We start from the raw sequence: 27,900 nt of genomic DNA on the forward strand, positions 1-27,900 counted from the left end.
CCGTCTTGTGGGTTCTGAATTTGGCCGATATTGTTGAGAATTTGCTGCCATGGTGGATATCAGTTCTCTTGCCCTTTGAGGAGTCATATTGACAAGCGCCCCTCCACTAGCAGCGTCAATCATTTTCATTTCCATAGGGAGCAAACCCTCGTAGAAATACTGAAGAAGTGATTACTCGGTCAAACCGTGTTGAGGACAACTTGCACACAGTTTTTTGTATCGCTCCCAATAGGATTCACTCTCCATTTGTCGAATTCCCACTATGTCTCTCCTAAGTTCAACTGCTCGCGATGCTAGGAAAAATCTGTCAAGAAAAACACGAGATAAGTCATCCAACGTTGTAATAGAACCAGGGGGTAAGTAAAATAACCATTCTCTTGCTGTATCAATGAAAGAAAATGGAAAGGCCCGAAGTTTAATTTCATATTCGGTTACTCCCTGTGATTTCATGCTTGAGCAGACCATGTAGAATTCTCTCAAGTGGGTATGTGAATTCTCATTCTTCAAGCCTCGAAAAGTAAGCAAAAGGTGAATCAGGCATGACTTCAACTCGAACGGGGTTTCTCTGACTGGATAGTTGATGCATAACGGTGTTTGCTCGTTGGGAGCAGCGGCTAGTTGACGAATGGTTTGGTTCGCCATCCTTTCTTGTTCACCGAGGTTGTCTCCTGCCTCTTTTGTTTCACAAAGTGGTTTGGTCTCAGGTTCAACCACTTCGACTTGTTTTCCACGTTGAATTGCTTCTACACGTTTAAGAACGTCGTGCTCGTACTGATTTTTTGATCTTTGGGTCGTATTCGAGATCTTCGGATGAAGATCTGCTCATAAAGATAATCTAAACAATTTGTAAATGTTGCCAGTCCCCGGCAACGACGCCAAAACTGATGGGTGTCGAATCCACCAATATAAACCTACGCCTTAAATTGCAAATTATGCAGTATAGGGAGTAGGGTCGATCCCTCAGAGACTGGTTTACTGTAAATTGTTGCTCTCTTGACCAGATTTATGTCGGGGCAGCTATCGTGCCCAAGAAATTCGGGGACATAAAATTTGAAGTCCTGAAATAAACAGAAAAATAACGTAAAAAGTGAAAGTTGAAAACAGGATAATAAAAACAGTGAAATAAATATGAAGAAAAATTAATTAGAATAAGCTCAGCTTTAGGCACAAAATTTTCTCGTCTTTGAACCGATCCTTGAAATTAGATGAACTCCTCTTTTCCAATAAGCTAGTTATAGCTACCAAGGACGCCTCGGACACCAACTCTTCCTTGTGTAAATTATTTATGGAACGCCCAATAACTAATCCTTACCGATCGAACAACCACGAAACGTTCGTGATTTAGAACTCCAGCAGCCTTGCGTTCTAGAAGAGCCTAGCTTGAACCAATGCCCTCAACCGCGTGGGACATTTAAATCCGGTTACTACTTCCCTTGACGGAACCAAATAGCAATCTCTACTTGGCACGCCAATGTGTTCACAGAAAACCGATTAGAAACGTTCCTTTCAGAATTCCAACTATACGTCCAATCACACTAAATCAAACGACGTCTTTTTTGACTTAGTGTTGATCTGACTTTGTGAGTTGACAAAATCATACTCTTAATCCAGAGAAGTAATAAGTATTGAAATTTTAGGAGTTAAATGGCTCGGGTTCGTAACTCACGGGTTTTGACGAGGCTAATTTCGACCTAAAGCTGAAAATGGGTTTAGTTGGCTAAGGTTTGGGGCATGTTGGTATTGGAATAATTAAATAAGATTGAATAAATGAAAAAAAATGAAAGTGAGTGGTGAAGGTGACGCAAGGTTGGAAATTAATTGCTGACAAAAAAAAGAAAGAAAAGATTGAATTGCAAGAGATAAAAGCTTAATTTAAAAACGAAATGATTAAAAATTTGATGGAAAATTTTATGAAAAGACTTGATGAAAAACTTTAAAAGGAACTTGCTGCAAAACTTGATAAAAAACTTGGTAATTAAAAACTTGATAAAAGAACTAGATGAAAAATACTTGAAGAAAGAAAAACACTTAATGAAAGACTTAATTGAAAGCTTGATTTTTGAATTGATGAATTGATTGATGATTAAAATAAACAATGTAGCCTCTATTTATACTAGTGGCCTTGCTAAATTAAGAGCCAACTAGTATAGAAAATCAAGAAAAATATTCCATAATATAAAAAATATCCCAAAATAATCTCCCACTAAGTCAACAATTTCAGCTAATTAATCTTGGAAAAATTCTTCTTTGGCCATCCTTCTTTGCTTCTTTCTTCAATCTAGCCCAATTGTTTCCTTTTTCTTTTATTTAGCCCCAAATTGCATTCCTGCACAAAATTCAATAAATATGGCAAAATTAGTGGTGCATTCTCATAAATTAACCAATTTAATTACACAAAATATGTAACTTTAGCATTTAATCAATTACCTCGTTAGCATAAGAGTCGTTCCTATTTTACTCACTCCATTTTTTTTGTTTTGTTAATTTGGTCACCCAAAACTAAAAATTGATCAATTTTTTCACTCCACTATTAAATGGTAATAGAATGTTGACTATGTAATTCAGCGTTAGTCACTCTAAAATTAGGGCAAATGGCTGTTAGTCACTCTAACTAGGGGTTGTTCCTATTTTGGACACCCTAAAACTATACGTGAGAATGCATCATTAATATTTTCGTTACCGTTTAATGGTGGAGGGATCAATTTTTTTGAGTGATCAAATTAAAAAAAAAAATAGGATGACCGAAATAGGAACGACCACTATTTAGAGTGACTAACGAGATAGTTTACCCTTTATTTTACTAATAAATAAATGCATTTATGTAGTAAAATAGTTTCATATTTATTTTCTCAAGTAAATAAATCGAAGCTTGGGAGAAGCAATAAGCACTTAAAGTCTCTTTTGATCAAAGTGACAGATGGTTATACCCTCATTCGCGTCAAGACACGTGGCAAGTTAGAAAGACACCCAAATGCTAAGTTTGCCACCAATGAATCGGGAGGTCACCTACGAGTTTTCCCTTTCAGGATGACAATTCGGACAATGCATGTCATTCGTTGTCCAGGTCTTAGAGTCTTCATTGGGAACGTGAAGTTATTGGTCACCAAATATCATGTGGGCTCAACTGCTCCATATAATCAAGTTAGAAAAAAATGATGAAATATGTCCCACCACAAACGTCTTTATCCGATCGAAGACAACCACCCCACACGTTCTGATGGGTGTCGAATCCACCAATATAAACCTACGCCTTAAATTGCAAATTATGCAGTATAGGGAGTAGGGTCGATCCCTCAGAGACTGGTTTACTGTAAATTGTTGCTCGCTTGACCAGATTTATGTCGGGGCAGCTGTCGTGCCCAAGACGTTCGGAGGGATAAAAATTAGAAAACCTGAAATTAATAGAAAAATAACGTCAAAAGAAAAAGTTGAAAACAGAATAATAAAAAACGTGAAATAAATATTAAGAAAAATTAATTAGAATGAGCTCAGCTTTAGGCACGAATTTTCCTCGTCTTTGAACCGATCCTCGAAATTGGATGAACTCCTCTTTTCCAATAAGCTAGTTATAGCTATCAAGGACGCCTCGGACACCAACTCTTCCTTGTGTAAATTAGTTATGGAACATCCAATAGCTAATTCTTACCGATCGAACAACCACGAAACATTCGTGATTTAGAACTCCGGCAGCTTTGAGTTCTAGAAGAGCCTAGCTCGAACCAATGCCCTCAACCGCGTGGGACATTTAAATCCGGTTACTACTTCCCTTGACGGAACCAAACAACAATCTCCACTTGGCATGCCAATGTGTTCACAGAAAACCGATTAGAAACGTTCCTTTCGGAATTCCAATTGTACGTCTAACCACACTAAATCAAACGACGTCTTTTTTGACTTAGTGTTGATCTGATTTTATGAGTTGACAAAATCATACTCTTAATCCGGAGAAGTAATAAGTACTGGAATTTTAGGAGTTAAATGGCTCGAGTTCGTAACTCACGGGTTTTGACGAGGCTAATTTCGGCCTAAAGCTGAAAATGGGTTTAGTTGGCTAAGGTTTAGGGCATGTTGGTATTTGATAAATTAAATAAGGTAGAAAGGGTGAAAAGATGGGTGATGTGATTGAGTATGGGGGGTGGAAAAAATATATATATTAAAGTGGGGTGGTTGAAAAAGGGAATTTGAAAATTGAGTTGTAAATGGTAAGTAGTAACAAGCTGGAAGTTTTAGGAATTGAAAGTTAAAGAAACTAAAGACAATAAATAAATTTGTGAAAAGTTGAAAATAAAGGTGAAATGGATGGTAGGCTACTAGAACTAATAAATTGAAGGAAAACAAACTAAAGAAACAACAAAGGCTACGTGAGAAAAGAGAGAATTGATAGATAAAAGCTTAATATTTGTTATTGATGAATAAATGAACAATACAAGCTCTATTTATACTAGTGGATTTACTAAATTAGGAGCCAACTAGTCATAGAAAATTAAGGAAAAATATCCCATAATAAAATAAATCCCAAAATAATCTCCCACTAAGTCAAAAATTTCAGCTAATTAATCTTGGAAAAATTCTGCTTTGGCCCTCCTTTTTCGCTTCTTTCTTCAATCTAGCCCAATTGTTTCCTTTTTCTTCTATTTAGCCCCAAATTACATTCCTACACAAAATTCAATAAATATGGTAAAATTAGTGGTGCATTCTCATAAATTAACCAATTTAAGTTACATAAAATATGTAACTTTAGCATTTAATCACGTGCAATAATGATGATTTAATGGCAAGTCCAATGCGTTAATATGACCTTACATGGAACCCCTACCTATAAATACCTCCAAGAACGGGGAAGAAAGGGTCAACTCTCCAAGATGCCAAGCCGACACTCTATTAACTCACATTTAGCCCTCAGCCTTCCTACTCTCCTTATTTTCACTTTTTATAACCTTCAGCTTACCGCCCCAACTGGGTGAACCGGCCACCATAGCAACCACCACTCTCCTTCACATTCTCTTCTTGTTGTATCAATAATTGGTGTGGTGAACTTGGAAAAAATGGCTTCACAATCTCAAAGTGGTAACCCTACTAACTTGTAGCAGCCAGTTTTCGGTAAAATCGGAACAGTGATTTTGGGACCACAAATCTGATTCCAGAAGGGAAATTTATTTTAATATTATTTTATGATCTACAGTACGATAATAATGTTGTATGAAAATTTCGTAAAGAAATTCTACAGATTGCATGTTTAATTTGATAAAGGACCAATTTGCACAAAGTGAAAAAGTTGAGTTCTAATAGCTAAAAGGATTAAGTCGTTATAGAACTTTAAAGTGGAGGTCCTTATATGGCAAATAGACCATTAAAAATTCTTAGTGGTTAAGGATGATGATTCATCCATGAAAAATAAAATAAAGAAAATGATGAAATTGGAAAGTGAAAAAAATAAAAGATGATAATTAATTAAATAATAAAAATATCATCTTTTTCATCATCTTTCCCAAATTATTTCTATGGAAACCCTAGCTAAAAGAAAGTAGCTCAAGCAATCTTACTTTGATCAATTAGGTATGTTTTCTTGTCTCGTTTCTAATGATTTTTATATTTCTGAGATCGTAATAGCTTAATTTAGCTATCTCGGGGATTAATTTGTAAAGATATCAAAGTCATAGGGTTTTTCCATGGATGATTATAGTTGAATTATGAAGTTTTATGGTAGAAAATGAAAGGCTATTGAAAGATAAACAACTTTTGCGAAGTGAATTTTGATGAAATTGAGATTTAGGGACTAAATTGTAAAGATGTGAAATCTATGAAACAATTTTGAATTTTATGAAATAAATGGGCTGAAAATTTTACTTGTAAACTTTGACTAGGCTTGGAATAAGGATTAAATTGCATGAATTTTATTTTCCAAGCATAGAGACAAAATCGTCATTTATTAAAAGTTTAAGGGCAAAACAGTAATTTTTTCTAAGATATGAGTATGAATTGTATTAAATTGATGTTAAATTTACTTGTATAGATCTGGATAGACCAAATTCGGAGTTAGAACGAGGAAAAGAGAAAATGTCGGATTAGTAGATTTTATGTACACGAATATTTGTCGAGGTAAGTTCGTGTAACTAAATTGTGTATATTTATATGCTTGAATTGAATGTGTTTATGTGAATTGTATAAATGTCATAAATATATGAAATGATCACCTATCTAACAATGCCCGAAAAATGTCAAGTCCCGTTTGAATAGATGAAAGTCGATGGATACAAGATTTCTCGTATTAGTTGTGATCCTATATTTGTTGTGGACACACCTTAGCTCTTATGAGCATCCCGATTATAGGCTCTTCGTGAGCTTCCTGTTAAATTGGCTCTTTGTGAGCTTCCTGTTAAATTGGCTCTTTGTGAGCTTCCCGATAGTGTTCGCTTGAACTTCCCGATGTATGGCTATCCGGAGCTCCCGTTATATGGCTCTTCGTGAGCTTCCCGATATGGTTCTTTATGAACTTACTTATTATGGCTCTTATGAGCTTCTCTATTTATATATCTCGGATAAGCTTCCCGATAGGCTCTTTGTGAGCTTCCTGTTATATGGCTCGAAAGAGGGTTTCCCGATTATGTGCTTTAATGAGCACTCCTGAATATGAATTGACGAAATTCTAATTTGTACACTTCGAGTGTACTACTTGTGTATCCATCGATTTTTTCAATGATTCAACAGGCAAAATCCTAACATGAAAAAATATTAACATGAAATGAATTATTATACGTATCTGCCTGAAATACATGAAAATGATGATACATGATATATGGAAATGCGAGATGATGATATATGAACATGATATTTGTTTGATGAATATGTTCATCTATGATTATAGATTTGTACACCTCGAGTGTACTTCCCGTGTTTCCATCGATATTTTAATTGATTTAATGGGCAAAATCTTGATATGAAATTATTCTAAACTTGAAGCAATTATTATGAAATGTACTTGAAATACATGGATATGATTTGTATATGTTATATGAATTCATGATGTGGAAAGTATATGTACATAAAAATATAATTATTGTTAAGCCCATACATGTTTCTTAATATTTATATGAAATATATGACTAACAAGGGTGATGAGGATATGTGTCAGGGCTCGTGATCAAATAGATTGAATGTGTCTTGCATGTTTATCATGAATTTAAATGAGTGGTAAGTTAATTACCATGTTATACGAACTTACTAGGCATTTCATGCTTACTTTGTTTTATTTTCCCTTGTTCTATAGTAATTCAGAAGCTCGTTGGATTGGAAGCTTGGTGGAGATCAATTACACTATCCATTGGCTCATTTTGGTATATATGGTAAATCAATCATGGTTATAATAACATGTATAGGTTAATTAGCCAATGTTGGCATGAAAATGTTTTGGTTATAACTAGCCATTGGAATGGCTTGTGATGAACATGTATTGATATGTAAATGAGGCTATAACATGTTTGGTGTGTGCTTAAATGGTTGATTGATAGAAAGCATGTTGGCATATTGATGGTTAATTTTAGCATATTTGGTAAAATATGCATATAAGTGAATTTGATACGCTAAGTAAGTTTGTATATTTGGTTACATGATGGTAAAGTGTCATCTGAGGTGCTTAAGAGCACGTTGGTTGTATGTGATGATATGTCATGCGTGAGACTCGATTTTGACTTGAATTAATTGTTTTAAAATGGTTTGTGAATATGTTAAAGTATTTGTGTAGGAGGAAGACAAAATGGGTGAAAAATGTGGCTTGGAAAATAGTCTATTTTGTCCATACAGGCAGAGACATGGGCGTGTGTCTCAGCCATGTATGACACTCGGCCTAGCACATAAGCATGTGATCTGGCCGTGTGTCCCCTGCATCTTTAAATGTCAAAACAAAATGCTCAGAATTGATTACACGGCCTGGCACACTGGCATATGGATTGGCCATGTGACCTTTGCACCCAAACTCGGCCTAGCACATGGGCGTGTGGATTGGCAGTGTGCCCTAAGTCAGAGAATTACACGGTCTGAGACACGGGCGTGTCGCACGGCCTGACCATACAGGCATGTGACCCCTGCACCTAAAAAATATTTTGAGATTTCGCAAAAAATTCTCTGAGTACCCGGTTTAGTCCCGACTTGTTTCTAATGCATATTTTGGACCTCAAGGGTTCATATAAGGGACTTTATGTTTGATTTTCGACATGAATATTGTATAAAATGAAATGTATGTTTACTTGATCTGTATATTCCGGTAATGCTTCGTAACATTGTTTCGGTGACGGATACGGGTTAGGAGTGTTACATAACCAAACCAACCAGACCAACAACCCCGCCAACCAGATCAACTCCTCTACTCCACTCATCACCCCTATTTCACCTACTTGAAGAACTCCCATTGGTTTGAACTCTAACTAAACTCTTTCTCCTTTCACACCGCAAGAACCCTTCTATAGTATGTATCATTCTCCCCACCCTAGAACAATTGATAAAAGCTCCGAAGGATCCTCTAGTTTCCAATCTTGTCACTCCTATTGCACCAACAGGAACCATTTCCTCAACTCCTCTAACTCCACCAGTTATCGCGGTGCCTCAACCGCAACCTGGTGTGTCCTTTCTTGGACTCTTGGACCAGATAACTTATTGTTTGCAAGGGGCCATAACTTGTCTCACAACCACGCTTGCTCCACCAATTGTGACCCTTACTCCTTTGGAATAGGGTTTTTACTAACATGCGTTAAGTTTTCAACCTCATGTCTCAGAAAATTAGGAAAAGTTGTGACACCTGAAAGAGCAATTTTCCTAGCAATAATGTCGCTTTAAAGAACATGAAGAACAACAACACCTTCTCGATCAAAGGAACACTCAAAATGAGGAGCTTATTATTGAGCTGAGAGCTACACGAGAGGCTCCTAGGTGAGAAAACCCGGATTGTAAAAAAGATGAAGCTCAGCTCGCACTCCATGGAGAACTTGAGCATAATAATTTGAATGACCTCAATAGGAACAATGCTAACCTCCCAACGGTATCCCAACATTTTTAGGGCAACAAAAACAACATTTATGTAGAAGAATAGCTCAAAGTCTTCAGTGCAAAGCTAATGCAAGAAGTAAATAGAGCAAAAACAAATGAATATGTTTGGAATTACTCCAACGAATTGTTAGCTTCGAAGGTCCTCGATGATCATATCTTGGCATCCTTGAAGTTTCCAAAGTTTTTCTATTATGGATCAAGTACCATTTATCCCTATAAAATAATCATATGAACATACTAAGAGCATCCGATGAAGTTAAATGTAAAGCCTTCTCTATGACCTTCTTACAAACAGCTCGACAGCGGTACCTATCGTTGCCTCGAGGCTCTGCTTACTCTTTCAAGCAATTATTTGGAAAATTCATGAGTCATTTTTTGTCCAACAAAATGCTCCAATAGTCTCCAACTTATTTGATGACCATTCGTCAAGGGGTGGATGAGTCCCTCCGCGATTATGTCAAAAGATTTAGTGCCGCCACTATGATCACGAAGATAGTCACCGATTTAATTTACCATCAAGCATACATATATATAATTCAAATTCATACAAACCAAGTTATAATACCATATGCACTTACCTTGTCAAAATAGCAAACAAGTTCATCTTCAAGGACTAATCAACAAATTTGGCTTTTCCTCGATTACCTCTAGTTTGATCCAATTCTTAATCTATTCAATTATTCCATTTAATCCATCAATATTAAACATATATGCATTATACTATGACATGTATGACCCTATGAAATCTCAATTTTGATATCCCTAAAATCTTACATTTTATTCAATTTAGTATCTGAAACTGAAATAACTATAGCTTTCAATTTTGAGCCTTGATTTGAAAACCGATTTCAATTCCATCCCTTAGGGACCCTATATTATCTATTTATACCAAAATTTCACGTCAAATTTTCATTTTATTCACTTTAGTCCCTATGTACAAAACTATCAATTAAACATTACATTTTAGTCATTTTCATAATCTAAGCTTAAAATCTATCAATTTAACACCAATTTCTTTAAGAAATCAATAATGGAAACTATCAAAAACTTTAACAATTTTGCAAATAGGTACATGGACTAGCTAAATCAAGCTCTCATGACCTCAAAAACAAGAAAATTACATGAAAAGAACTAAGATTTACTTACTAATTTGTGATCGAATGCACACTAGCTTCCAAAGGTTTCTTTCTTTCAATTACATTAAAATCAAATATAATGGTTTTCAAGCTTTCCTACTAACTTTAGTATATATAGTGTAATTAGGACTTCATTAACCTTAGTTTATTAACTTAATTAATCACTAATCATCTTTTTAGTGCATTAATCACTAATCATCTTTTAGTGCATAACCCATCATCATCCACTATCATATATTAGAAAATGATTATTTCTTTATATGAACAAAGTCAATAAAAGAATTAACATTTATCAATTCAATTATTTAAACTCTATAATTTAGATACAACAAGCACATCTTTCAAAAAACAACTACAATTTATTGTTAAATAATCATGTTTTTCATGTATCATATTAACTAGTTTTTTTTTATCTTCTACCATGTACAGATTTAATTACATATATCAATTAAAATGTATTACATTTATTTATTAAAATTTGTTGCAAAATTTATAAAATTTTAGAAATACTATGATTGAAAAAGTATAAAATAAAATAAAATAAAATAAAATAAAATAAAAGTTTAATTTCTAAATCTTGATAGTTTATGTGGAGTTATGCTCGTATTTTTCGACTTTTCTTCTCCTAGTTAAACTCTGTTTTTAGTTGATTGATTAGTGTCAGTTGTTTTAATATTATTTGACTTATGAATTTAGCTTATAAATAGGCATTTTCCACTCTAGAAATATAATATATTATACATTTAGGTATTAGCTTTTACAAGCTTTTAGAAAATTTTGTGTTTACATTTTAAGGGTTCTGATTTTTGGTTTTGGGTTTAGTTCTATCTCCATCTTTTGTACTATTCATTATTGTCGTTTTAGTGAAATTATATTTACCCGTGATTTTTTATCATATTCAAAGAGGTTTTTCCACGTAAAAAATTTGTGTTCGTGACTTGACTGAGTTTTCCCCCTACAGTTTATATTATGATAAATTTGGATCAATTTTTAATTTATTTTAAAAAGTTTTGTAAGGTAAAGAATAAAATAAAATAAAATTGTTTGTAAACCATATGTAAGTTCACTATTTATAAGGTGAATAATGTGAAATTATTCAAAACAAGTTTAAAAAGTACTGAATATCCTTAAATTATTTTTATTCGAATTTCTCTTAATTTTTTATTTTAAATTATCAAATATGTGAAGTTATATTTGATATTACTTGCATATATTTGCAATTAATTCAAAAGTTTCAAAAATTTAGTCTAATCCTGTCACTAAATAAAAATAAAAAATTAATTTAATGCATTTAAAATTATTTCTTTACTTTTCACTAATTTCTAATATACAAAAAATTAAGGTAATTTAAAGGGATTGTTATATATATATATATATATTTGTTGTCATAATATGTATATAATATTCAAACATTTTGAGGAACAAAATATTGTTTTTATTTTTATTTGTATATTAAAGCACCAATATTTATGCCAATTTATATATATTTTAAACATTTAAACTATGCCACCTAAGCCTACTTGTCAATTTTGTGTATACACTGTTGAAAATATTTCATATTGATCATTTATTATGTTCAGCAAATTCTAAGTTAAATACATTTAGCAAATTGGTAAAGGATTTCCATTACATGTGTCATCTTTTACTATGACAAATGGCAAGCAGAGAACTATGCCAATAAATTGTAAGTTCCTTTTTGTGTCCTACCATTACTCTTATATATATATATATATATATATATATATATATATATATATTAGATTCCTTTATACCATTTAGTAAAAAGATCCCACTAAAACTTTGATTGTTCTAAGGCCTAGGGTTACATCACCACCTATTTGTGTGTGTACATATATATATATATATACTTCAATTAACTTAACCTAAAATGCTTGCTTTTTCTTCTTGATATTGGTAGGATCAACAATGAATCTGATGCTACCTTTTGTATACAACTTTAATCGTCACCATAATGCTTTGATTCCCATTAAACCACATCAACCTATTTGTATGTGTACGTTTGTATATTGCCTGAAAGAAAACCATGAACCCGGCTTTCTAGTTACCCTTTCCTCTTCACAGCTAGATCCTCTTTTTAACTTTCAAGAGAAACTTTCTTTGCATTAAAATATATGCCAATGACCCTTATTTCTGCCTCATACATTGAACACTATCCCCACTGCTTAAATTATTCATACCAGTTCCATTAATCCCATTCATTTTACTCGATTGCATTTGCTTATGTCTCAAACCGAGAGACCAAATCCTCTCATCTCTTCAACCATGTGTCTAGTTGATTCTACTTTGCTTATAGTTTAATTCTAGCAGAAATTGTGACATGAATTTTTTTATTTAAAAAAAAAGAAGCTAGCAGGAACAGCCACTGCCACCATTTCTATGCTGTAAGAACCCTGGCCATGGATTATAAATAAATTATAGTACTGTATCATCTTCATCTTTGGAGTTATACTAACTACATTAGGGTACAACAATAGGTCAAAGGCGCCAAAGAGCCCATGTACGTAGTCCTGAGAGCTCGATGTCACTTCCCGGCATAATGATGATGGCAGTAAGCTGTCTCTAAAGTGGACAGACCTCCATTAGTTGGCCCTCTGCTAGTAGTTATTATCTTATGCAGGTATCCAAGCAGAAGATGCATAGATGATTCGACCCTTCCATCCCTGCAACATCCACCGGCCATCCACGTCAACCATAAAATCACTGTGGTAGCGTGCCTTCACCCTCTCTTTCACTCTCTTCATAAGTTCAGGGTTTAACGGAAGCTGCACAAACCCAGCCCTCATGTTACGAACCTGCCACTGTTTATATGATTCAGGTCTCTCTACTCTTTCTGTGCCTTCACATGCTATGATATTCATAATTTCCCGCCCATAAAACTTCTGTTCAAGCATCGACCTCATGTTATCTTCATGAGAGACATTTGTCTCACACATATCAAACAGTGCAGAAAAATGAAAGAGTGCCTCCCGGAATCTTGTGACAAAAAAGGGGGCATTGTAGGATCCATTAACAACACTATGAACAAAAACATCTGGGTTTATCTTCCGAATCAAGTTCAGAACAGTATCCCTCGGACTATTTAACACTACTGTCTCATCAAGTAGGTTCCTAAATCGACAGAGACAATTGACAGCAATAACTTCATCAGAATTAATCTTGAGGTCCTCAGTTCGGATAGTCTCCCATTTCTGAGCTATAGCATGGTACTCAAACGGAACATTGTAACGTTCACAATACTTTACCAATCGACGCCCTGTCTCCTGCACAGCTTCAGCAGGCCTGAAGCCAGGTTGGGGAAACTCTATTCCCGTAATGCGTAACTTTGGAGGACCACCAGGTCTGTTTGCGAGGCGGTGAATTAAAGCAGGCCAATGAAAACCATAAAAAATACCAAAGTCTATGATATGGAGCTTTGTTGCTTTCTCTGCTGCCTTCGAAATGTAGTTGTTTGCAAAAATAATAGGCACCTTCACGAATGGGCAGACTGAAATATAAACTTGGTAAGCTTTCAACATATCAGCGGCTGACGTTCTTTTAGCAATCAGAGAGGTATAAATTTGAGTTCCAGTGCCAGCTAAGCGTGCTTCAAGGGCATCAACAAAGTAATGAGCTAATCTCTGAGACCCGTCACCATAGGGCGAAGAATGCTGCCTAATCTGCTTTATCAGTTCCTTAGCAGTCACATTGTCATTGGAAGTGATAGCTTGCGCGCATAAGATCAGGAGAGTCCTCAAATCCACTACTTTCTTCTTACCCTGTTTCTTGCCACGCGCCTTCCCACTATTGGATCCATTTGTTTGCTCATTCGGCAGCAGCGTCTTGCTCGGTCCATTCGGCAAAGTCTCATCAGCAGTGGAAGAGGAAGACTGCCCTCTTCTCCCAGCACAAATCAACACCTTATCGAACATGTCTGATAGCTCACTCTCGTCCCCCAAAACTGCCGACTGTTTGTTATTCCTCTCTTCTAAATCTTCATCTTCTCGCTCATGACTCTTCTTTCTGATCAAACGAGGTGGTGAGTACTCCTTCCTGTCACTCTCCACTTTAACTACCGTGTTTGAAGCCTTCTGCTTCAACTCTGAAGTCAATGCATTGCTCTTGAAACCGACATTCAGTTGATTACCTTTTGGTAGGAACTTACTAGCTTCTTCAAACCCCCTCTTGAAGTGCAATGCCAATTCACTTTGACTAAAATAATTTGGAACCAAAAACTCACTCGCAGGAGATCCCCTGAATCCATTCCCATTATTAGCACTACCATTTTGAGAATGAGATGAAAACCGTGAACCCGGATCCACAGTAGACTGAAAAACAAAGTTTTCAGGAATGCTTGTTTGTAACAAAGACGGTCTGTTGTTGTTTTCGCTAAAATCACCATTCCACTGAGACTCAATCGAATAGCTAGTACAGGAACTAGAACCACTATGAATGCTATGATCACTGGAAGTACCAAAAGAACAGTTATCCGGGCTCTCAACACTTGGATCGACACAAACAGGAGCTTGATCTCGAGGAGGATAGCTTTCACCAAGAACTTCATAAAGAGACTTCTCTGCAGCTTGCAGAGCCAAGGAGTCATGGAACATGCAGGGCTTCTCTTCCATGTCCTCTTCCAAAAGCACCTGACTTATGTACTTAAGAACGGTGTCCGAGACATCAGTGTCATCGGTCGGAGAAAAAGTATCTCCCTCTTTACCCATGCTACCCATGCTCAAAATTGAAGCAAAGCTAGAATCACCCAAACCTAAAGAAGGTAAAAATGGGACACCTAGAGAGCTGAAATCTAAAGATTGGTCATTTGATCCAACCCCATCAGAAATTTCAAATTTTGGGTATACGTTTGGATTAGGCAAAAGATACCCATCATTAATCTTGAAACCATTAACTGTGTGAGGGAATCCAGTGAGATGAGAATCCATAATTACAGGCCAAACTTACAACCACAACAAAACAGGGTTTTCTCTCTAATTTCTATGAAGAACCCAGCCTTGGAAAAAAAAACCCATATAGAGAAACCTATCAAAATTTGGAGACTAACAATAAAAAATCAGATCTTTCCCCATAAACTAACACAAAGAAGCTTACAACAAGAAACCTTGTAAAAAAGAAAACAAAAACCAACTAAAATTCCAACACAAAAGGAAAAAAAACTTAGTTCATTCCAGAGTGAAAACAGAGAAGAAAAACCTCGGATCTAGAGAGGAGCTGCAATAAAGGAGGTAGCTTTTTATTTATTTATTGTTTTGAAGAAAGTGTCTTTATCTTGAAAGTTCCCCGGCATAAAAAGACAAAGCAACTTTTTTATTTGTAAGATAAATAAAATGCATTTATGTGAAAAATACTAGGACGCAAGTGGCAATGTCACCGCACGGTCCAGGCATGAAGCTGACATTGGTGGCCTCTTTATTGGGAATTGGCTTCTAATTTGGTGTCATCCAATGGACGTTGTTGCGACTGTTTACTCTCAGACCACGAGTCAACAAGGTGGGACAGCAGAGCTTTATGTGCGGAACACGGCTTGTGTCTTAAAACCAGTAATTCTTAGGAACTCAAACTTCAACAGTTAAACCATGTTCTGAGACAATCATTAAAAGTTACTGGAATTCGACCACTTTATATATGTACTTCAAAGTTCAAACCTTTTCACCTTTTTTTTTTCTTCTTTATTTTGATTCTTTTTACTTCAATACTTAAACTTGATATTTTTTTCTTATTTAACATTAAAGTTTTTTTTAATTCGATACTTGTGCTTATTAAATTATATGATTCAACTTTAAATTCGATATGATTTGATAATTCATTTTCGTTATTAATTAATATTATTATTTATATGATTAAATTGATATTACGATTGAGTCAATTAATAAAAATATCAACAATCTAAACTTTATACAATTAATAAATATTATTAAAAGATATTTTTATATTTTCACACCTTTATATAAAATTTATAACAAAATGATTTAAAATGAAAAATAGAACTTTAACCTAAAACCTTAAGCATCTTATGCCTTTATCATTGCTACCAAAAGCTGATTCGTTTGTCACACACATAATGTTGTATGTATTAACTTTTCTTTTTACAACCAAAGTTTCGTTTGTTATCGTTATTCTCATTTATTGCATCTTGTTTTTAAATACATGTATATGTTTTAAATATGTAATATTTATATATATATATATATATATATATATGCGTGTGATAAATTATTAACATATTATAAAGGGTAAATTACATCATAGGTCCCTATTTTAGTTTCTCTAAATTTTTTTATCAATTTAGTCATTCTAATTAAGATAATTGTTCAAATTGATCACTACTATTAAAAATCTCATTAAGCCGACGTAGAATATTAGCCAATTGAATAACACTTTTCTTTTACTTTTGACTAAAGCTTAGTGACCTCTCTCTAATTATTTTAAAATAGATTTTTTTTTCTCCTCTCTATATCTAGAAATGAAGAAACCATAACTCCTCCATTTTCTCAACAATGGATCAATGGCAACTATCAACAATAATGGTGGCCGTGAAAGTTCTTCCTTCCTCATGGGTGCTTCTCATAATTGTGTTATTCTCATTGTAACTATTATATCTTCATGTCCATAAATGAGTTTAGAATCTATTCTACTTGGATCTTGCTCAACTATCAATCCAATCAATCACAATTTCTATCTTCTAAGAGTCATCCACTTCGATACCCAAAATAATTTATTTTCCCAATTTGACTTGATAGACAACATATTAATCTTTTAATTGGTTCGCTCATTTTTTATTAGACTAAAGACATGTTTAGATTATCTACTAATATAATTTGTCTTTCTATATTAGTATCTGTTCACATACTACCGCTTAGTATTAGTTAAACGTAATATGATCTCATATGCTATGACTAACCTAACGAGGGACTGATCAGTTGAGCTGTGCTTCTTCCAAAACCCGCCTCCTATGGTGGCAGCATTGATTGAGCAAGACAAGGACGGTGCCACTGCTGGTGGTTGTTAGATAATCTGACTAAGTCTTATGTTCCGACTTCCACATTTATACAAAAGAAAAAAAATTAAACCATTACAACATCTAATACAAATTTTGCATTTGCCTTTTAATTAAGGTATTGTGTTTTTCTTTTGTAATGTAAAATAATCTATATCAAATTTAATTTTTTTTAATTTTGATCATTTTACTTAATATATATTTTAACACTTTACCTTTTTAACAAATTCATGTAGTGTTTCCATAATCCCTTTCGACTCTTAAATAAAAGAATAAATATGTTAGAGTATGTTCAAACCTATGTCCTCCTGTATTAGTAATAATGTCGATACCAACCGAACTAAAACTAAAGTCAATATAGATTAATGTTTTATACTCAAATTATTTACCTTAAAAAAATAATCTATACTAATCGAACTAGGACGGAAGAAAATTTTATAAATTAATTTTTTATACTCAAATCATTTACCATCAAATCAAACCAAGCTTGGATGACAAAAATTTTCTTGTCTAATAACACTTTTGGAATTGCTTTAGTATTAACAAAATATTTTTAACTTTAAATACAACTTAGAATTAAAATTATATAAAATATATTTTATAAAATTTTCATAATAAATTTAATTTTACTTTAAATATTTTTTATATTTGTTAAAATACTTTTCTGACTTTTTATATTTGCTTCAATCCTTGCGACTGCTTTAAGATACTGAAAAAAAAAAAAAGCAAACTAGTTTGAGATTATAATTAATTAGGATGTGTTTGACACTGATACTGAAGTGTTATAGCCGAACCCTCGTCCTCTTTCTTTTTACAAAGAGACGTTTCAAGACCTTGCATTTGTTGGCTAAAACGTGAATCATGTCTTCTGTTTTGTTAATTTGGCATGTTTTGTTGTTATGTTATACTAATTAATTTTAACATTTATCAACTTTTATTACTTTTTTTTTATTGATTTTATTACTTGATAGAATTAGCAATGTAATTTAGCAAAGCTCTTATTCCATCAATAGCAATTTACAAAAGGGCCATCCATGCCTCTACATTGTAAGAGAAGAATCAGTGCTAGAGCACATAAAATATTACATATTTCTTGTCATAATTTTTTTTCCTTTTTTCTTTTAAATAATCACAAGAAAATACAAGGAAAATGATAAAATAATAATTAGACAAATCCTTCCCTAAAAACCCATCATCATCATCAACCAAAGTTTTTTTCACCACCATCACTTCTGCTACTAGCTCTTACTGTTGAGTTATAAAGGAGAAGGCAGCTCTCAGGCTGCTGTTGCTGCTTCAGTTGTTGCTTGGCTTGCTGCTGTGACCAGTAGGCATGCGCAGTTAGGACCCTGTCCAGGAGCTCCTGAGGCACCGGTTCTCCCCGCCTTTGCTGCGGCGATATTCTCGCTGTATGAACAAGTGTTTTCCACTTATCCTGCACGATTCCAAAAAAGATACCATCACATTCATGCAATAATGCTTATAAAAGACCATACATTGCGTTTGTTTTCGTTTTCCAGCTGAAATACCAAAAGCAGCAGAAAGCTCTAACCAGTCGTATAACTAATACACGAATGTATTAAAGCTAAAACCTAAAGGGGGGAAGTGCCATTGGGGTCACAGTTGGTAAAAGGATAAATGAATAAATCAGGAGAAAATACCTCATTGAAGAGTAGGATTCGAATGATTTGTTCTAGGGTAGTTATTTTACAGATAAAGCTACAAAAGTTGAGGAAAGCTTGTAAAAGATTTTCTAATCATTTTACCTGTTGCACAAGCAACTATGTGCCTGAAACAGATTTAAACTATGTGCTCTGGTTGGTCCAAGACATAAAGTGGACCTTTTGAATTTTAAAACAAAGGGTTTAAGACAAAAAAAAAGGTTAGGAAACAGACAATAACATAATAAAGGGTTAGAAATACGAAATACAACGAAAGATGCAGTTTTATCAGCAGGTGTAGAGTTTTAACTTACCTTTAAATCTACGTAAGTTCGGTGCTTCGCGTTATCAAAAGCTCTTAATTTAACATCACGCCACCTGCAGATTAGTAAAGCCATTCAAACCATGACCATCACAGCATAAAGGGGATGTCACGTTATCAAAAAATAGGAATGGCAAAGATGAAAGATCCTTGTTGCTTCTTGAGTAAGGTTTGAAACATACCTTCCAGTTCCAAGTTTCTCAACAGCTTGAACCAGGGCTTCAACTTCAGCAACAGAGAAAGGTCGACGAATTCTACGTTGCACAACTTCAGATCGCTTTGATTTCCTATGGGCTGGAACCACATCTAGCGCCTCCACACTCATCGCTGGTACAGCTACCAGGGCTTTAGAATCCGTTGTGCTTTTGTCAAGTGACATGTCTGTAGGCGAGGGTGCAGAATCATGATCGCTTTCAACAAAGTTGCCCAAATTATGCATGTGAGGCTCATGTGAAGGATCATGTGTAACCCGAGTAACTAAACCAGGAGTTGCTGGATACCTGGCAACAAAGTATTACACACATAAACTGAATCTACAGAATAACAATGTATCATTTAAGCGTTAACAAAATGGGACCATGGGAAACTATCACTACAACTTTATGAGACTAACAAGCTTCGTATCTCGAATCCATGCAGACTAATGAAAAAGAATGTAGTTTCCAACAAAAAATCAGCCTCTTCTTGAAAGCTGCATTTACGAGAACAATGTAGATCCTAGATGATCATCGTTCCGGTAATTGCTAGCACTTGCACCATTTTCATTTTCTCCAACAAAAGAAAAAAATGAGAAATGATAGAAACAATAAAATCAGATCATATTTTAAACCATCAGATGTGTGTAGATAGATATCTGCCAAATTTGTAAAACTATTTTTGTTACCTAGCTAAAGGTAGAGGTGTGTCACAGGGAAACTTCAAGGGAGAACCTCCAGGACAGTGCGATGGAAAGGTTTGCGAAGGGTTCGGCTCCAGGCTAAAACCCAGTGCATCCATCTGGTTATCACGAGAAATTCCCGTTTGCAACAGAGTTTTATTGTCATCTCTAACCTTTTTTCCTTGAAGAAGTACACCAATGCGTAATCCACCTCCGAGTATCGCTGTCACTGCCTCCATAACAGTCCTCTACAAAAAAAAAAAACAATTTAACATCATTAGAAGGAACTCTAATAACCATGCATCTATATGAGACCAATCACTAGATTACATTTTACATGAGATACTATCAAAGTATTCATCATTGTCTGAAGCAAGATGTTATGCCTGGAAAAGACATAAATAAACATTCACACGGTGAAACAAATAGACCAGACAAAAATCTTCAAGGTCCAAATGTAGCAAAATGTAGCAAGTGTAATTGGTAGTCAAATACCAACCTTTGAATACGATGAACAGCAACCAAACAATTTTACCAAAATGATCAGAATCATAGATCGTTAGTCATTACCTTCAATGAACCAATAGTTGCAGATTCTGGAATTTCAATAAACAATTCTGGCACCCTGAAAGATTTGATCCTAAACTTCACTGAGTAAAAGGAAAGATATTTTGATATAAGAACCTCTTTGAATGTCAATACGTGAAAACAGTACATATGAATGACTCCATCAAAGGCTCTCATACCGTGAGAATCCCTAGAGTGGAATGATTTGCGTTGGTCTGCTAGCGAAGGTGATTCTCCAGTGACTAAATAAAGATTTAGAAACAGTTAGCAAAGCTGCTGTTGTTTGCTAAAACACCAAGAAAGTAACGGTGAAAAAGTATGGAAATCACCTCCACGCATCTTTGGATATACGCCTGAAGCATTTCCATTGATGCTCTGCTCAGGTGAATCGGAAATACCCTCACTGCTGATTCCTCCATCTGAATTTGATACTGAGCTATAGTGTAAAAACTTCCTTTTTTTAAAAGGGTAGTTCCTTTCGGATCTTATGCGCTTGTAAGCACTCCTATCGCAGTAAGCAGATTTCAAATTCTCATCTGAAGGATATTACATAGTTGTCAATATCCCCATTCAACTGTGCCAAACAATTTACTCAAAGTTAAGATGATTTTAACTTTAAGAAGCCGCGTACCAGAATTGGATAGTGTCACATCATTCAATCTTGGAGCAACTTTCAAGTATTTAGAAGTCATTGTCTTCCTTATTCTTCGGTCTCCAATAAGTGGTGTTGGCCTAAATGGTTTCTTTATGGGGCCAAGGTAAGTACACCCTGAAGATTTTTCATCATCATCTCTACTAACTATCTTTAAATCATCTCGCTTACCAGGAAAAGAGCCAAGGTGATTATTGAACCCATATGAATGTGTCTTGCCACTACTATCTGAACTAACTAGAAGAGGAGGTTTACCATCCACAACTACCGGATCCTCTAAGGGGCATGTATCAGCCACTTCTCTAAAAGATAACTTATCAGTTCGATCCAGCTCCTCATGTATAGGCCCTTTATTTTCAAACTCTAGTTTAATACGACCACCAGAAGCCCCGCACAGAAAGGGACCAGTCTCTACCTTACAAGGCAAACTTCCCATTTCATTCTTGATTTTGCCATTCATTAACTTCAGAACACCAGATCTTTCTGAGCAATCAGAAGTTGTTACGACAGAGGTAAGTCCAAAATGGGTGTCATTTTTAAGGCTCGGTGATTTTCTAAAACTACAGCTTCTTAGGTCATTAGTTTGTGAGACAAGTTGAGAAATTATGAATTCCCTATCATTGCTGTATTGATCACATGTTTCTAGCTTCGATGACTGGTTTCCATCCCGCCTTTCTTCTTTAACAGTATTCTTTTCAACTTTAGACTTATCTTCAGCACTTGACGTATTACTAGAGACAGGAGTACTTTCTTTATCTAGTAATAACTTCCCAGCTACGGTGGCCAGTAAGTCGAAAGCACTTATTCGCTTGTCTTCAACTCTCTTTTTAAATGGAACCCTTTTCTACAAATAAGTTGACAACAATAATTTAAAAGAGATCAGTGCTTTTGCAACAGGAAATAAAGGTAAATATGAAATAGAATACCATCATAGTAATATATATATATTACCCTGGCTGATCTGGTTGCTCGTGGAGTAGCAGGCACCTGATAGCCATTGAATCCATAATCTAACCTCTTCTGCAACTCCATGCTTCAAAGATCATAAAATTAAGAACACATCATATGCAATTCACCAACACCCTTGAATCAGTTCCAAGAGACACAAGTATTTCATCTCAGCTCAGCTTAGACCCTAAAAGGAGATGAATAGGAGAGTTAATCCTAAATGAACATATACTTAATGTATAATCAATTATAAAGATTACTTTCATTTAAGGAATAAAATTCAAAGAACATAAAATTTCATTCTCAAAACAAAAGGCAATCCTTTAACCAATAAAAAGTAATTACAAGATGGAAACATGTATATGCCAAAAGCCACTACATTTGGATCCACAACAAGTCATCAAAATTAAATCTAAACCACAAGCTATGCTTATGATTTTCAAGCTTTCACTGGTTATCTTCAAATTTTACATAGAAATTCAGGCCTCCAACTCCATTCATTCCCCCCCCCCCCAAAAAAAAAAATTGAAAAAGAAAATAAAAACAATATAGAGACTTTGTTACAATTGTGAGTAAAATCAGAAGCAAAGGGCTTTTTCCTAGAATTATAACTTTAAAAAAAAATCCACATGATCTAATGAGAAATGAATAATCCATTAAAATGGGCTTTCTATGAAACTTTAACATTCAAGGAATGATGTGACTTTTAAAAAAAAAAGTTTTCTTTTTTTTGAATTCTCAGTTCAAAACATCAAATTTTTACAAATTCAAAAGAAAGAACTGGAGAAGAAATCAAAGAGGTAATCAGCAAATTAAACTAAAAAAGGAACCCTTAAACCACAAGAAAAACCTTGACAAAAAGATCCCCAATCCCAAATAACCAATTCAGGCGTCTATATGAGTAATTCAACATAATTTAGATTTGTTTTTCTTCTTATATGAAGATCTAAAACCCTGAAAAAAGATTCATCTTGAAAAAACCCAAAAATGAAAATTTTAGAAATAACTCATAAATGAGAAAGAATATGAGATCATCTCTTCGGCTTTTCCAACAAATTGCCTCCAAAATCCCAGATCGAATACGTTATAACCCACAGAAAAAAGAATTCAACGTTAAAAGGTGACAAATTTTAAGAATTTTCCAAAGAAAAATAAAAAGAGAGAGGGAGAAAAAAGTACATGCATTTGATTGCATAGAAACTACAAAAGATTAAAAAGAATATAACGTCGGTGCCATTGATCAACTTTCTCCTCAAATTAGAAATTACCACTCAAATCGGATATTTCCTTCCACTTTCTAACCATTTCTCGGCAACCAAACACACACACGCCAAAAGAAAACCCGTGAAAAAGATCAAAACCTTGGGCGAATTCGCAAAAGAAAATGAACAAAAGCTCGTTTTTCTCACCTCTTAAACAATGAAATGTTGGATCAATATACGAAATTCTCAGCCAAACATAAGATCACATAAAGAAAATAACAGATTCGAAAAAGTTGTCTTCATAGCAGAAAAAAATAAAACAATACTTTCTTTTATCCCATTATCTTCCCGACAAAACAAAAAGGAAAATCCTAATGTGCTTTCCAAACAAAACCCATTTGAGATTTTCTCACACAATTCTAAATTTCATTTTTAAAAAATTTTTCTTGTCCAAAAAAATTATAAATCTCTTTTTTTAATTCTCTCTCAGATAGCCGAAAACCCTCTGAAAACCACCCAACTTTTTGCTTAAACCCCAGCGCCTTATAACATTGACCTTGTTTACCGGACGTATTGGTAGTTACCATAAACTTCACCGGTTATAGCCGGTAAGAAGGAAACCCCACCTAAGACTAGTTCTTCGTTGATGGGTGACCCACACCAGTGTTTTCAGTCCCCCTCTGATCTTGTAACAGGTGGATCCATATTCAATCCTACGGTTATGAGAGAGTAGCAGGATCGATAAAAACGTTGGGTCACAAAGAGAGTGACTTTATTTTAGTCTTTTTTTGGATTGGGTTTTTAATTATTAATAATTTTGTTGAAGGTAAGGTAAACCGTTCACACCTCCACTTACATTTTCATTCTTTTTTTAATATTTTCATATTTTTTAGTTTTTCTGAAATCTTTTGCCTCAAACTTACCTCTCACCAATCTTTTACTCATTTGTACAAAGGGTGTAATTTGATTTCATCACTCTACTTTTTTTCCTGAAATTTGGGAAATTTAATCATTTTTATACAACAAATTCAGGTCTTCATCAATGATTGAATTAACTTATCCATTTTCATAAAATACAATAATGATGAATTAAAATTAATTTTTAAACATTAAAATTACTATAGATTAATATAATTTGCGTGATTAAATACTTTAAGGTATTTTTTATGTTTGTTTTATTATTTATAAAAATTAATTCTTTAGAATAATGTCATATTTAAAATGATAAAAATAAAATTTTATACAATTATATCAAAGCATTTTTCAATTTAATTGTTAAAAAAATGATAAAATCTTCACCACAGCAACCACACCGTGGAAGGAAGGAAGCGAGTTGAAGGGTGGAGCAGATGAGTACATTACGTACTCTCTTTTCTTTTTTTTTTTTTGAAATTTGTGGTTGGATTTATTTATAAAGAAATACGGGTGCCACGTAGGAAAAAGCCCAATGGTCCTACGTGGCAAAAAGAAAGGCTTCCATTGGTCTGTTTTTGGTGCGTGTTATCGACAACTTGTGTGTGGTCTGCTTTTTATTTTTTTAATTATGGGTTAATTTCATTGGAAGTCCTTCAATTATGACTCAAATTCTATATTAGTCTGAAATTTCAAAACTGTGTAATTAAGTCCTTTTGTCAGTCTAGTCTTTAATTTGAATATTAAATAGTACAATTAAAAACACTTTAATAAAATTATAAACATATGTGTACCTATAAATTATTAACTTAAAATTAATGCATTAAAAAATAGCTTTCATAAATTTTATTGACAATATCCGAACTCACATTTAATGTGATATTTTAAAATTCATATTTGAGGATGTCTCTTGAAATTAACCTTTTTATTATTAAAAAAAAAACTTAAAAAACTAAAATGGGCCCGCCGGACTAACGGCGATATGGAATCTCCGTTATATTTAACGTTGACGGCTTGGGTACGTGGATAATTCGAAGCCAAGACGGGGAACAAAAACAATTGTCGAAGTATGAGGATAAGGGGTGTGGGGTCTGTGGCGGGTCCAACACCAATGGTGGCCCCACATTCTTAAAATATGATAAGTTAGGTGACACGTGTGTAGCGTGCGAGAAGAGCGGTTTTAATTAAATTAGGGAATGTGATGAATTTCTCCTACACGTGGTGAGAAGGGAGTGAGTGAGCAGTACAAAGATTCTATTCACTCGGCGTGAGTTTAGAATGATTATGGTAGTTACATGCACTAGGCGAAGAATGGCAGAGAGAAGAGTTAGTTTAATGACGAAATCAGGACCGCTTATCTCACATACAAGAAAATGAAAATCATGTGTCTCCAATTAAATGTATAATAATTAGTTTTTTCTTTAATAACAAAAATTATCATACTTTTAACTTTTTTTTCCTTTTGATCCTTAGATGTTAATGTATTTTCGGACACAACCCTGTTAATTAATTAATTAAAATATTTATATGAATACATAAAATAATTTCTTTTAAAAATCAAGAAATTATTAAAATTTACTTACTAAATATCATTAAACATATTTACAAAATAATTATCAACAAACTTGGATTAATGTAAATAATTATTAAGATAAAAAATAAGTAATTATAGCAATAATATAAATATTATGATACTTATTATTATTTTATTACTAAATTTATAATGTGACACATTTATTGTAACACCCCTAACCCATATCCGTCGCTGGAATAAGGTTACATAGCATTACCAAAATTTACAGATCGAATAACAAACATTTCATATTATCTAGCAAACATATCTTAAATCATTTATAAAGTCCCTTATATGAGTCCTCGAGGCCTAAAATACACATTAGAAATAAGTCGGGACTAAACCAGGTACTCAAAATTTTTTTTAGAAAACATCAAAAAAAATTTCAAAGGTGCAGGAAACACACGCCCGTGTAACGAGGTCGTGTGGTTCACACAGTCAAGAGACACACCGGTGTCTCAGGCCATGTGGGCATTCGAAATTGGGGCACACGGTCGTGTCCTACCCCATGTCCAAATTAGGGTACTTACTGACTTGGGTCATACGACCAAGCCACACGCCCATGTGCTAGGCCGTGTGAGCATACTGACTTGTAAAATTGAAGTGTGGGGTCACACGGCCAAGCCACACGCCTGTGTGCTAGCCTGTATGAATATTTTGAGCATTCTGTTTCTCAATGTTAAATATGTAGGGGACACACGGCCAATCCACACGCTCGTGTGCTAGGCCGTGTGTCACACACGGCTGAGATACATGTCCGTGTCTCTGCCCGTATGGATGAAAATAGGTCATTTCAACGCCACATTTCTCACCCATTTTAATTTCAACCTAAACACAACACTTTAACACATCAATAAATCCCAAACCAGCAATCAAAACAAGCCAAAATCATGTTTTAAACACAACATAACATCATGTATACCCAAATACCTAAACTTACCTATTTAATCCACCTAACTTGTCTACTAAAGTTAACCACAAATTGAATACAATAAACATATATCATTCACATAAACATCACCTATATGTCTCATTTCCAACCTAACATCTATGTATAAGCAAAATTATAATTATTAACATTTACACCAGGCAAACTTAGATTAAATCCACACAAACCTTATACATGCCATATAAACCGTATTGAACGTACAAAAACTACCAGAATAGGCTAGATAGTGTGACTTGATGTGCTGATCCGATCTTCCGACCTCACGAAAAATCTACAAGGACATTAAACCACACAAGTAAGCTTAATGAAGCTTAGTAAGTTTGATGGGTTAAACATAATTCTTACCGAGCCTACTATAACACATCAATTAAATAAATTCATTCAATGTAAACTCCCTGCCAATCACAACTTCAGTCGATGAATACACCTATTTCAAATCAATACCAATAACAAATAATATGTCTTTCAATTTCAATTACATAGTCACTTACCAAATCTTCCTAAATTGGAGAACGACTTACGGATAAGAGTACATCGTTTAAATGTAACACCCCTTACCCGAGACCGTTGCCGGAGTCGAGCACGAGACATTACCTAACTTAACTTGCTAGTTCAGAGCATAAAAAATTTCTTTTAAAATTAATTCACTCACGTTCATTCAATGTCCCTAAAAAGGAATCTCGAGACCCTAAATCATGCAATAGAAATAGTTCGAGTCCAAACCGGGAACATTAATAATTTTTCGAATACTAAAACAAATCAAAGCAATTTATTTCACTATTCAAAATAAAACTGTCCACCTACACAACAGTCACTAATTTAATTATAACTGAAGTTACGAAACTCGAAATTTAGATCTGTAAATTTTCCATAAAACTAGACTCATATATCTTCTTACCATAAAATTTTCAGAATTTTTGGTTTAGCCAATTAGTACAGTTTATTCTTTAAAGTCTTCCCTGTTTCATTGTTTGACAGCTCTGACCTCTCTTCACTAAAAATTAATTATCTCATTGTACAGAATTCAGATAACATTTTTGTTTGTTTATA

The 27,900-nt window shown here is 34.2% G+C and overlaps 2 protein-coding genes across 3 annotated transcripts; both read right to left on the bottom strand.

Moving 5' to 3' along the window:
* Positions 1-12,506: 12,506 nt before the first annotated feature.
* On the bottom strand, positions 12,507-15,412 carry LOC105788811 (scarecrow-like protein 33). The gene has a single exon (XM_012615859.2). It carries the CDS (start codon positions 15,113-15,115, stop codon positions 12,806-12,808), a length of 2,310 nt encoding a protein of 769 aa, XP_012471313.1. The 5' UTR covers positions 15,116-15,412; the 3' UTR covers positions 12,507-12,805.
* A 2,748-nt stretch (positions 15,413-18,160) lies between these two features.
* On the bottom strand, positions 18,161-23,928 carry LOC105788813 (telomere repeat-binding protein 5). 2 transcript variants are annotated; one of them, XM_012615860.2, is made up of 10 exons: positions 23,624-23,928; positions 22,218-22,401; positions 21,246-22,110; positions 20,944-21,150; positions 20,794-20,856; positions 20,618-20,697; positions 20,054-20,295; positions 19,353-19,670; positions 19,163-19,226; positions 18,161-18,622 (listed from the first exon to the last, which is right to left on the bottom strand). In XM_012615860.2, exons 2-10 carry the CDS (start codon positions 22,296-22,298, stop codon positions 18,389-18,391), a joined length of 2,154 nt encoding a protein of 717 aa, XP_012471314.1. In that variant the 5' UTR covers positions 22,299-22,401; positions 23,624-23,928; the 3' UTR covers positions 18,161-18,388. The 2 variants fall into 2 exon arrangements, with proteins under 2 accessions (XP_012471314.1, XP_012471315.1); XM_012615861.2 differs by lacking the exon at positions 23,624-23,928 and adding an exon at positions 23,483-23,610.
* Positions 23,929-27,900: the final 3,972 nt, after the last annotated feature.

This window comes from Gossypium raimondii, chromosome 2, assembly GCF_025698545.1.
Source record: "Gossypium raimondii isolate GPD5lz chromosome 2, ASM2569854v1, whole genome shotgun sequence".
Taxonomy (NCBI): domain Eukaryota; kingdom Viridiplantae; phylum Streptophyta; class Magnoliopsida; order Malvales; family Malvaceae; genus Gossypium; species Gossypium raimondii.